The 13,444-nt window shown below is 33.6% G+C and overlaps 1 protein-coding gene across 1 annotated transcript; it reads left to right on the plus strand.

The window, feature by feature from the left end:
• The first annotated feature begins 751 nt into the window (after positions 1-751).
• LOC132294440 (cytochrome c) lies at positions 752-9,737 on the plus strand. The gene is made up of 3 exons (XM_059792300.1): positions 752-984; positions 6,585-6,718; positions 9,285-9,737. The coding sequence occupies exons 1-3, from the start codon at positions 873-875 to the stop codon at positions 9,375-9,377; spliced, it is 339 nt and encodes a 112-aa protein (XP_059648283.1). The 5' UTR covers positions 752-872; the 3' UTR covers positions 9,378-9,737.
• The last annotated feature ends 3,707 nt before the right edge of the window (positions 9,738-13,444 follow it).

Genomic DNA, 13,444 nt, shown 5'->3' on the forward strand with positions numbered 1-13,444 from the left:
CATTTTATTAAATTTGTATCAAGGGGCATTTTACTCATTATAACGCTACTTTGCAACAAATTGTATAGTTAGGGAAAGTTTTATGTCAACTTTTTTTTTTTTTTTAAAGAGGGTTTCTCGTCAAAAATTTAAAGTAGAGGGGTTTTATGCAATTTGTCGTATATAATAGGAATAAGGGCATTTTCGTTTTAAAAACATGGGATTGATTTTCCATCCACTCAATTACCCCTTGTATAGTTGAAGGGGTTTTTGACAAAAAAATTAGTTGAGTGGGGTTTATTGCAAAGCGGCCAAAGTTGAGGGAGTTTATTGCAATTTACCCTTTTACATATAAACACCATTTCTCTCTCTTTTAATTAGGATATTTTAATCATTTTACATTTATTGTGTTTTTCATAATATATTTTTTTTAAATACATAAGGATAATTTAATTTTTTAATCATTCTATTGATAATATGTTCTTATTTGCACCAAAAATAATTTATAAAAAATTATATACCGACTCATGGGGGTGTTCGCTTGCGACCTTTAAAAGGCGGAGTTTGACCCGACACGCTTACCCCATCGGATTACGGCACCGAAGGTTTTTAAATGTTGAATGGTACTGGTTAGAATTTTATTACGCATTTATTTAGTTGGTGCGTATGTGGTTAAAATTAGAATTCTAGGCTAGTATCAACTGGTCAAAAAAATCAAAGGTTATATATGTCATTTCGGTTTCTAATACGCGTGCTTTAAAACAGGCTCGTGGGTTGTGCGTGTCTTTCGTGGCAAGACAGAAAACACAAAGAAGGTTCGTCGTTCACAGTTCGAAACCCTAATTCACTCTTTTGGGGGTCTTCGTTTCGTTCCTGCGATCCGTGATCTGGAAATGGCGTCGTTTGAGGAAGCACCACCAGGCAATTCCAAAGCTGGAGAGAAAATCTTCAAGACCAAGTGCGCGCAGTGTCACACCGTCGACAAAGGCGCTGGCCACAAGCAAGGTTGCTTTAGAAACCCTAACCCTAATTCTCTCTCTATGTATCGGTGCTCAATTCGATCGCGTTTGATCTAATTTATACTCATTTCATTGTTCACTTTGATGTTTTTTTATTTTTATTTTTAAAATTTTTTATTATTATTTTTTTCTTCTAATTAACTAAAAATCTACCTGTTTTTGTTCTTTGGAATCTATATACTTATTTCCAATTGCTTTTTGTTTTTTTTGATTAGGTTGCGTTGCATGATCGACATAGTTTGATTGAGTATTATTTATTTTTTGACTTTGTTAACTATATGTGTGCGTGTATACTCGGTCTTTTTGCAATATATTTCATAGAGATTTGTACGTTAATAATGATAAGCATGATGATAAGAAATGCTGCATATACACACACAAATATATCCATATGTGTCTTATTTGCATAAATGGCATCCTACATGGGCATGCGGAGCGGAGAGCCGTGTAGGGCAGGCTAGTTCGAGGCCTTTCTAATATTTTATATGTTATAAGAAATGTCAATTATAAATTTATTAAATACATTCCTACAATGTTTTTTATAGATCTTTTGAGATGCAAAATTAATAAATAAGTTTTTGTATACAAATCTGATTAGTATGTTACTCTCAATTGATAATATCTGTTTGATAGACGAAATTTATTGTTTGTGGTGGGTTGTAGGTAGGATTATATTAATTTAATTTTGAAGAATTTTCTTTTTCAATTAGAATTGTTTTGTTTGTAGAATTTATTTTTTTAAATTTTTAAATGAAAAAAATCTAAACCATTTATAATAGAAAAGAATCATTTTTCAAAAAATGTTTAGGACAAATATAATCATTTTCTTGGATTCTTTGGGGCCTTGGTCCTTATTCCACTTTTGTATTAGGGATGCGTTCCCCTTTTGAATGCTTTTTTATTTTATTATTACTTATAAAAAAAAAAAAAATGTTTAGGACAAATACTATTTTTTAGAATTAAATGACAACCAAACATATCTTCTTATATTTAAAAAATTTCAAATATACTTTGAATTGAAGAAATAACTTTTTTTTTTTTTTGATAAGTTGAATTGAAGAAATATCTTGATATATATAATATGTATGAAATAATCAATTCAAAAAAAAAAAAATTCCTCAATTGATTTTATTATCTTGTTAGTGACATTTTTTCAGGCTGTTTCTTTTTACGATTCATATATAGGTTTTAATTCCATTTTAATTGCAAATTCTCTTTCTTTAAGCTATAACATATGTGAATTCATTTTTATAGACCTTTAAACAAATGTATAAGAAATTGTAATGGATTCATAGCAACATTAACCTGCAAGTTTGTATAAAATAATTTAATGTGATTTAAATGAATCAAACTCTTAAGATTGATAGTGACTTGTAATTTGCTTTTAGAGACGTTGGATAATACATCTTTGTAGTGGATGTGAGGCTAAAATAATTCAGTAAAGGTAGTAATGGTCAAGAGGGCATGTGTCTATAGATTTTGCAGTTTGGATAATAAGAAGGAAAGAAGCTAAGAAAAGTCAAAAAAAGATTATGAAAATGTGTGAGAGAGAAAAGTAATAGAAATAGATAGAAGAGAAAACATTTTTAATACATTAAGAGTCTTGAGATTTGCATAGTTGTATTAAGCGATTCTCTCCTTACCGATATAATTATTCAATTATTTCCTCATATAAATATATATAATTTTTATTCTTATTTGTCCATCAAGTTCCTTGGTGGTTATAACTATTCCGTTATCTTTTCCTTATTGGTTGTAGTTATCCCTTTATCTTTATTTATTTATATATTTATATTCCTTATTAGATTGCTAAAAGGAATCTACATCAGGAAATAGGTCTCCTTTTCCTCATAGGGCCTTAGGCTATTACCTTAATAGCTTTAATCAATAAAAGTGATTTTGACATAACAATTAGATTGTAGTCAGCTGTTAGAATTGTACAAGTATTTCTCTTTTAGCTGGAGTCTAAATTTTGTTTTCGCAGTAGTGTTTGAAAATTTCTAGGTCAATTTGTTTTTAATATTGGTAGAAATATGCTGAAAATAAAGTATTTATAATTTGAGTATGATTCTTCTATTAGAGTTCTCAGATTATAATTACTTTATATTTATTTATAAATTACTTTGTTAAAAAAAAAAAAATTCACTAAAAAGTGAATTTTCATTTGGTTATAAAGAGGGATGTAGAGGGCATGTAGGAAGAAAGATATGGTTTGGACTTGAATAATGGGTTAGTGACTTGGCAACAATAGTGGGATATGTTAGCATTTATTAAGCGCATCGTTAACAAAGATCAATAAAAGAATTTCATGCCTATTAAATGTCTGGGTAGATAAACATGAGATATCCCTTGAAGTTGATAAATACTGATCTTATCAATAGTCCTGGTAATAGATTTTTAATTGGGTTGTGAATCTGTGATAGCTGTAAATAGATATGAATGTATATATGCACACCTATATGTGTGCATGTATATATGTTCATTTCTATACATCTATAGATGCATACATGTGTGTATACGTATGTTTATATATATGTGAGTAATTTTTTTCCCCTCGACTCGGGTTATGGCCGACGAGACGCAAGGGTGTTGTGTGCCTCACCATTGTTTGGTGGAGCTCAAAAGGCTCCTGTGTCATGTCAGCCATAAATTGAGTTGGCAAAAATCGAATTTTCCCATTTATCCAGAAATGCTGTTTTTTCTTTTCTTTTTAATATTTATGGAAAGGATTCACGAAAAAGTTAAGGTTGGATGAAAGATCCCTTAGGGTATCCTCCAAAATTGGGAGTAATATTATCCATTCTTTCCCACTCAACCAAACAAAAGTTGAGATGAGTACCTTCGGTTCTCTAGGGGTGACTCTTCCATCTATCCCGTCTCTTCCACCTATTTTTCATCCCTTTTACTAAACGAAGGATTATTTTTGAGGGTTTTCAACATTTTAGATTTGTTTTTTCTTCATAGAAATTCGATTTAATATTTTTGTGGGTCTACATAAAGTAAAAAATAGTTATATAAAGTAGCCTTGGGCTTGCCAAGTGGTGTTTTTGCCAGTCGAAATAGGGTGGGGTGAGCCGGTGTAGCAAAAGAAAGCAGTCCTCTGAACTCTTATACTGATTAAAAATGGACCTTTTGAAGCAATTCTTATACATAAGCTTTTAGACAAATTGTGGTTCTATGTTAAGGCCATTAAGGTGGTTGCCTAAGGATCTTTGTAACCACTTTTGTAATGTGTCCAATGATTATTTATTTTTTATCTATAAATATATTAGAAAGCGTTCAAAAGGAGAATGCGTCCCAAGAGAAAAACAAAGAACCAAACCAAAATAAAACCCTATGGACCCAAAGAACCCATAAAGTCCACAATCTCATCTAAAGATATACAATTTCTACCCTTCACCCAACTAAAAAGAGAACTAATAATATAAAATTTCAGCGCCCCAATGGAGGTTTCCTCCCCATCAAAAGATCTTTTATTTCACTCTTTCCAAAAGCTCCACCAAACTCAAAGGGGGTCACCCTCCAATAGTCACGAGCATGGGCCCCCCACCCTTTGGCCCCTCCACACGTCAATCAACTCCCTTGAAGACCGAGGCATAACCCAAATGCCAAAAAGACTAAAAATAAGACTTCAACAATCATAAGCCACTGACCAATGCAAAAGAAGGTGATCCACAGACTCTCCATCATTTTTACACATGCAACACTAGTTCATTGTGATCTATCTTCTCTTTCTCAAATTGTCCAGAGTAAGAATTTTATCCCAAGCCGTAGTCCAAACAAAAAAGGCCACCCTGAGAGAGGCCTTCGGACGCCAAATCGTTTTCCACGGAAAATTTGAACCATGAAAGCCGACAAGACGAAGGAACAAAGAACGCACATCAAACTTCCCTTGAGGGGAAGGCATCCAAACCAAGGAATCAGATCCTCTACCGTCCAAATCACGTCTATACAAAAGATCCAACAGGCCAAGGACATCATCAAGTTCCCAATCCTGAAAAGAGCTCCAAAAATGCACATCCCATGTAAGCCTTCCGCTATCAAGCTGACGCTACCATAGCATGTCTATCCACAGCAATCCTAAAGAGTCTTGGAAACAAACGAGACAATGGGCAATCACCACACCAAATATGAATTACGAATAATAAGCTAAAAGAGGAAATTGAGTAAATAATGGCATAGTTAAAAACAGCATGGAGAATCATTTTGGTCTTTTATTCTTGCCTTCTTGAGACTTATTCTATTGAGACGTTGCTTCTTCTGTCTACTTTGTTGCTTCTCTTTTTTTTTTTCTAGCATATCTTTTTATCAATTTCCTTTTACTTCTCCTTTTCTTCTTTCTCTTGTTATTTCAAACTTCAACATACATATACATATATATGTATATTCGCACAGCACAAATGCTCTGGTCATTACTACCTTTTGCAGACTTGTTTTAGTTGCTATATTTTATGGTAGTGCATTACCTAATGATGATGCAAGCAATTGTAGACCAGCTTTCGTTGTTCTTTGACCTTTATGTTTTAGTTTATTTTATTGGCGGTACAATGTTTCATTATAAAAGCAGGTACATTGATGCTGGCGCGTTCTTATTTCTTTAAAAGAAATATATTAAAAAGGGAGTTATATCAACATGATCTCATCTAAAGATATTGTCCTTAGACTGGGAATAGAACATGAGGTGAGGTCTGTAAAGAGAACTCAAAAGGTCTTAATTGATTAGAATGTCTACGATGAGACAGTATCAGTCGAATAAATTTTCAAAATTGATGATTTCATATGCACACTGTAGAGCGTAGATCAAACGGGTTCTTCAATTTAGAGTAGATATGAAGAATTTCAGATATATTAAGATACGATTTTTTTTTTTTTAAATTCAAAAGTTCATAATTATAATACGATGCTAGTTTGAAAAATAATTTGTAAACTACTTATCAACAAATATATATATGAAAATAATTCAATCTTTAGGTTCTTTGTTAATACAGTTTAGATATTAATCTTCAAGGCAAAGATGAAGCAATTGCAAATATAACCTCTTAAATGTAAAAGTCAATATTACAGGTTCCCAAATTGCACATGCCAATCCTACATACTAGAATGGAAGAAGATAATCGTAGAGCCTCAAATACCAATAACATAACAATATTATATAACATGTAAAGCATTTTCATTGGTAGCATGTCTCTTAAAAATTGTACCCAACCTTTATCACATTTTAAGCCAAGTGTCCATATTGTTAGAAATTTTGGGTTCAGGGTTGCCTGAAAAGATATCAACCTGCACTGCAAGCACATGTGCAGGTTGACGTTACGTAGCTTGTTATAGCGGTACCTCCTCCTCCTTCGATGTGGATGGTTGGGTGTTTTGAGTCGTCACTCGAACAATAATAGGGGTGTATGCGTGCAACATACCTACCAAAAAGAAAAGAAAAAAACTTGGTGCTTGGTTATAATAGTCTCTATGCTCATTTTTTGCTTGTTTCACTTTTCATTGATCATTCTTTGGTCTTTATTTTTTCTGTGTGACCTCTTGCTATCTCATTCAAGTTTTGAGGATTATTTCTTGGGCAATTGAAATTACCAGGACCCAATTTGAACGGGCTTTTTGGAAGGCAGTCTGGAACAACTGCTGGATACTCGTACTCTACTGCTAACAAGAATATGGCTGTCAACTGGGGAGAGAATACTCTGTATGACTACTTGCTTAACCCTAAGAAGGTATGTAGTCTTTAATTCTTCCTACAAATTTATTTATTGTGAAATTGTTCTAAAAGCTGGTTCAAAAAATATGGTTGTTAGTGTCCTATTTTGGTTAGTTGTAGCTGATTATGCTCTTTGAATGCATTGGATATATTGGTGCTGAGCTTGTAATGCATATCATCATCTTTGGTACTCTGTAACATATTGGTGCTGAGCTTGTAATGCATATTATCATCTTTGGGCACTCTGCAATGAGAATACTTAGTATTGTTGTTTGGTAATAGTTGATTTCATAAATCCCTTTGCTACTAATGAAAAAAGATGTTAAAAAATTATAATTGATGAGCTTACATATGCCATATTATGGATGCCATTACATCTTATCTATGTTATAAATAGTTGGTCCAGTTAAATATATTTGCACCTTGAAATTGAAATCAGCAGTGGAGGATAGTTTGGTGAGTTGTTCATTTTTATTTCTTTGTTTATTTATAAATATAATTTCAGTGGTAGGCAAGGAATAGTCATGCAAAATGAAATAATGATACATAAGAGTTGGTTTACCTCACGAAATAATGCAGTAAGCAGGTTACCTTACGAACAGGATCAGAATCTGGAACAATTTTTGGTGTTGCTTCCCCCAAGCTAGTAATGGCAATTAAGAGAAGAAATATATTCCTTCCTTTCTGCCTTCCTCGTTTTTAGGCCAACTAAGCAACTATTAGAATATTTCCTAGATTGGATGTCTGGTAAACAAAATCATTTGAACAGTTTTTTATTCACTGCCATCTGACTTCAGCCACATCCACATTTAGTTGGCACTTATTCACCAAGTAGAATGCCCTAGGTATGACATAAGTTTCAGCTTGGCGGATTTTCAGACCCACTGTCCTGTGGTACCCTCTATTATGTAATTACATTTAATTGCAGCAGAAGCTGTTTCAGTGACTAATTTTGTGCTAGCTGGTAAAATGCATCATCCCCTACAGAAATCAAAAGATTTCCTTGAAGTAATTGCCCGACAGATCTATCTATGGTAAGCTGCACATGTTTCTTATGTATGTCCTCAAAATTAAGGAATATGAGGACCTTTGTTTCTTATGTATGTCCTCGGAATGCAATCTCATGGATTAAAAATGCTGCTTCGACATGCTCTTTAGTATTGGATTTCAGGGAAATGTCCCGACACTATTTACTCTTTGTAGATTTTGTTGGGTTTTGGAGCTTTCAGAGAACCTCTGTTTTTGTTCATTTCCCATATACTTTTTGTGTACTTGGGTTGTTCGCTTACATTTTAAAAGGCAAAAGCAAATGTTTTACAGATTTGATTTAGCACTTAAAGTGGAATTTAAGGCTAGCCTAAGGAATAATACATACAAACAATTTAGGGAACACCATTTCAGAAATAAATTAGTTGGTACGAAGTAGGTATCAACCATTAAATATAGTGACGTCTGTCACATCCCCGTCCCTTGCATGCTGGAAATAAAATCAAATGAACTGTTGGTATGGTCACAAGATACTAAAGTAATTGAATGTGCTGGGACATGGCAATTGAGGGAAGGGCGACTTGTTGAATTGTGAGAGAAGAGATTACTTTGTTGTGCTGTGTTACTGCAGTGGCAAAGGGTTAAAAAAAGTATAAAAAGGAGGGTGTTTTTTTTTTTTCCCCCAGTTGGTACTCTAATACACCCCCCTCCAATGAGTTGTTTGCACCTAGCAGCAATCGATCGTGAGACTTGATGCTTCATGAGGCACCAGGGGCAAGTCTTTTCCAACTAGGCCAACCCCTTGGGGTTAAAGGAGGGTGTTTTTTGTTCCTTGCCAGTTATGAATGATAGCATCTTACATATTTGTTGCTCGTTTTGTCTATCTTTTAGAGTGAATAGAAATGAAGGGGAAGAATTTGGTGCATTTATGAGGGCCAATAAGAAAGAAATATTTTATAGTGAATTTGTTGGTTGTGGGAAGGCTTTTACTTGTCCTTGTCAAATGCACGAGTGCCAGGGAAAAAAAAATCCTGGACAAACCTACCATCTCTTGTTAACTGTTGAGCATGTACGGTAGTGGTTCTGTTGCTGTTTGTTTGGCAGTAGCGTAATGTGGAACATCCTATAGATTGCACGTTTATGTCTGTAGAACTTTCCGGAAGATAATGTATTAAAGGAAAATACAAGTGGCCTATTCTACTGTTGGTTAGATCTTGTCGTAGTCTCTTTGAGGAATGAGTTGGACAGTTTGGCCTCAGCGTGTGAAGCAGATGAATACACTGCTTAGGGACTTAATTTTCTCCTGCTGCCCACCCTGACATCACAGACGCAGAAAGTCTTCTAATGCTGATATTATTATTTTTTTCCTGTGCTAATGCCGATAGTTATCGTGGTGGTAGTTAATTGTTTATGCTGTCAACAGAAAGTGTCATTGCTGTCATCATCCGGTAATGGATTCTACTTGGACGAATGTCCATGAAAGTGTAGCTTAACTGCTTAAATGGAAGCTTTTTATATTATTATCTTCTTGTCCATGTATGTATGTATGGATATATGGCTGTACATATTGTTAAGTGATGCTTTTGTTTCTGCAGTACATTCCCGGAACCAAGATGGTTTTCCCTGGATTGAAAAAGCCACAGGACCGTGCTGATCTCATTGCTTATCTGAAGGAGTCAACTGCTTGATTTTTTCGCCTCGTATTGGTGTCATCTACTATTCTGCGACAGACGAAAGGGTATGGTCGCTGGTGCTAGTTTTGAATTCTTTCTGAAAGAAATGGACACTTATTCTTTAAATAAGACGGTTAAGGTCACCGCTAGTGCGACTTTTTCCAGTAAGGGTAAGCTAGTAGGAAAGAACTATTGTTCCATACAATGGAACCTCTGATATTTTACGGCTTTAGTCAACTATGTTCTAAATGCTGAGTCATTTAGGGGCTCCTCAAAGAAATAAATGACATGAGATGTCATGGTCTGCTTTTGAACATTGGCCACTGTTTTTGGGTGTAAGCTTTTCACGCATTATGGGGAAATTTTACTTCGAGATTCTGATGTCTCCTGATTTTAATGTGAACTATATATATATATATATATAGTCTTCAAATTGGTCTTGGATATGATCTTTTAATGGAGTCAGGCATCACAAACAATTCTAATCTTACGGAACTAAAATTACTTGTTGAAGTCATTGGGCTGAGATTTTATTCAGGAGGTGAGTCAAGGTCATAAATTGTTGCAGTGACTGACAAACAGATGGCGTAGAACAAACAGTAAATATGATCTTTCTGTTCCAATATACAAGAGTAATTAACACTGTTTTTATATTATAGTACTACTATTGGATCAATTGCTGCGTGGTCTGGAACTACATGTATATAATTGTCGGTCGTTTTTTATTTTTTGGCTAAATGTAAATGTAATTACACTGTTGTGAAAGGAAAGCTTTTTTGGTTGAATTGGAAAATGAATTTTAATTTCTCTGTTGTAAAAGTTAAGTCATCAATTTTAATAGAATTTGGAGCTTTTAGAATTGAGTGTCACGAGTAGAGGTTAAATATATTGTAGATAACTTTTTTTTTTTTTTTTTTGGATAAATTCATCCTTTTTATTTTTATAAAGACAATTACACCCTTGTTGACTATTGTCAAATATGGTAATATCATATGAAATGATATTATTGTAAAATAATTGTCTCCGAGTCTGTGTATAGCATGTGCTGACTGTAGTTATGTGCCAAACATAACCAGTGCATGTTAGAGAGAGAGACGAGTAGATTTGATTTGGTAAAACACTTAAATGCCATGTATTAAAATTAAGACAATGCTTAGTTATTCACCTCTTATGTGTTTTAATAAAAAAATAAGATTTTAATAACAAAATTAGCAAAATTATAAAAAAAATAGAAGAAAGTCCCCGTTTTAATTGATTAACCACCCTTTCTTTTTTCCCCCTCTTTTTCATCTATTCCCAAAACCACGCCCTTTTTTATTACAAAATGTTAATTCCTCCATCCCTGTCAATTCAGTAGAAGCAAAACACACATTGCAGCCTTTTTTTATTTTTTGATGTCTTCTAGTGCACAGAAGTATAAGAAAGCTGGTAATTTAATGCCTTTGGCTTCGAATGCTTAAACTGACATGAGAATTAAAAGTCCTCATGCTAGGACGCCAATGAGTCAAACATGTTCATAGCATTAAAGTTTGTCAGCGACACCCAATTTGATCTGACCAAATTCCGGTTACACCATGAACTTCAAAATGGAATATTTCAATCACCTAGATTACCGAGGGTCAGCATACTTGGCCGATGCCCAAATTGATCGAATCAAACTCAATTGACGGATGGGTTAAATTTATACAAAAATAATAAATAAATAAATTAATAAGAGAAGAAGAAGATATGAGTTATTATAACTAATTTATATGATAAACCCAAAACATGTCACAAAAGGGAAGAAAATTCACAAAAGAATAATAAAGGATTGAAATTAACACAAACATCTCATAAAATAATGTAGATAGGAGGGGCAAATTTATTTTCCACGCTGGAGAGAGGAGGGCAAGGGTTTGGGAATCAAAGAAAAAGAGAGAGAAAAGAGAAAGGGTGATTACCCAATTAAAACGTGTCCATCCATCTCTTTTTTTTTTTTTTTTATTATTTATAATTTTGTTAATTTTATTATTAAAGTTAATGTGTTATTTTTTTATTGGAAGTGAGTAGGGTGAGTAGCTAAATTAATTTATTGTCTTTATCTCTTCCTCTACGGAGAGACCCTATAAAAAATAATCCTCATCCTAATTAGGGATGCCGCATCTTTATTTATATATATATGATAGGAAAAAGTGCCAAAAAAAAAAAAAAAAAAAAAAAAAAAACTATTCCTAGAAACTCTTTTAAAACTTCTTTTTATATAAAAGATTATGAGTTTTTTTAATAAAAAGAAATCTAGTTAGACAAGATATATTTAAAGAAAATAAAATCATTTCTATAAAATTTTACCACAAATTATCTATTTCTATAAAACTCTATCACATTTAACCGGCAGAGTTTTGTAAAAATTATTTTATTTTTTTTAAATAAGTTCTTGTCTAATTAGAATTCATTTTATTAAAATAATTGATAATAAATAAATAAATACAACTTAAATGTGATAAGAGTTAATTCCAAAGACAACACCTTACATACAATATCATCAAAATGAATTTAATCTTAATCCATAAAATTCACAATTGTAATATAATCTCCTTCCAATAAGAAACACAAGAAAATAAAGAACTTCAAAAGAATTTAATGTTATAGTGAAAACTAGTACCCAATTCATGTAAATAAACGTTCATGTAAAAAATTCATCCGAAACCAAAATTATCTTAATCCACCAAATCCACAATTGTAACATAATCTCCTTCCTAATCAGAAACACTGGAAAATAAAGTACTTCAAATTAATTCAATCTTATTGTCATCTTATGGTACAAACCAATACCCAAATTCGTGGAAATACAGATTCAATAAAAAAAAATAGCCAACAGAAAATGAAAAACAAGATACCTCCTTGTTGGTCAGATTCATCGGAGGAAGCAAACAATTAAAACAAATCAGAAACCGAAAAAAGTTTAAAAAAAAAAAAAAAAAAAAAAAAGACCTCTGATAATAATCACAGAGAGAAGACGACGACCTGCATACTCTCATCCCATCACAAATTCAATGTATAATTGTCAACCAATTCGTCTCCATCGAAATAGTGGAGATAGACTTGGGTTTTTCCTTGGAGTGGTTTCACGAAACAGAAAACCTGATTATTCCATGGGAGTGGTGCCGGCGGTGTAGTTGTGGGGACGGTGATGATGGTGCGATCGGCGGGGATGGCGAGAATTGTAGAGGAGTTGGCTTCGATTGCGTTGCAAATGGGTTCACGATGGCGATCGCGATGGAGACGGATATGAATATCTATATATAATTTGAACTTTTTTTTTTTGTGATTGAGGTGTAAATTAGGTATGATTGATGCAAATATTGCAGGAATCAATTTAGATATTGAGAGCGATTGAGAGGTATGAAGTTGATTTGGAAAATTATTTCGGATTTTTCTGAAATTGGGTTAGGGTTCTAAGGATTTGGGGTGTGTATATATAAGGTGTGTATTGACGATTGAGAAGTATAAAGAATTGTTGTAGAGTGTTCTGCTACAACAACACACACGACGCCGACGTTGCCGACGAAGACGCAAACTCGTTGTTGATGCCTTCGATTCCCACTGAAGGTTTGGAGATTTGAGGCCAATATTTCCTTTTTGCTTTCATCATTGTGTGATTTTTCTTATGGGGTGAACACATTTTTTTTAATTTTTTTATTATCAGAAAGCAGATGGGGAAGAAGATGAATAGTGGTTTTAACTATATATATATATATATATATATATATATTTGTATTGATGATAGGGCAATGCTTGGGTCCTGCCTTATCAGGACAAGTTTTGTTCTCCACCCTATGAAAACTTGACACTTGTCCAAAATATAAAAAATGAATCATGCATAATCAAATTGAGTTATCCGGATCCACCCAACAAACAAACCCATTTTCTCTTTTCAGTTCTTCCTCTCTTCTTCTCTCCAAGCACCGCCGCAAGCCCACACCATCATCCGAAGCCGAGCCCTCCACCGGCAAGCTCACCGCCGACTGGCTCCATCACGGCCGAGCCTTCGATCTCAAAACCCTCTGCTGGATCTCTTTCGTCTCCACCTCGATTCGCCGCCG

Source organism: Cornus florida, unplaced genomic scaffold (assembly GCF_030987335.1).
Source record: "Cornus florida cultivar Cherokee Brave unplaced genomic scaffold, ASM3098733v1 CherokeeBrave_3.0.0_Hap2_Chr02, whole genome shotgun sequence".
Lineage (NCBI taxonomy): Eukaryota > Viridiplantae > Streptophyta > Magnoliopsida > Cornales > Cornaceae > Cornus > Cornus florida.

Excerpts from the sequence above, each read along its gene's own strand:
- LOC132294440 (XM_059792300.1), top strand. The coding sequence starts at position 873 with ATGGCGTCGTTTGAGGAAGCACCACCAGGCAATTCCAAAGCTGGAGAG. Across the intron at positions 985-6,584 it reads AGGCGCTGGCCACAAGCAAG|GACCCAATTTGAACGGGCTT; the intron begins GTTGCTTTAGAA and ends TGAAATTACCAG. Across the intron at positions 6,719-9,284 it reads ACTTGCTTAACCCTAAGAAG|TACATTCCCGGAACCAAGAT; the intron begins GTATGTAGTCTT and ends TTGTTTCTGCAG.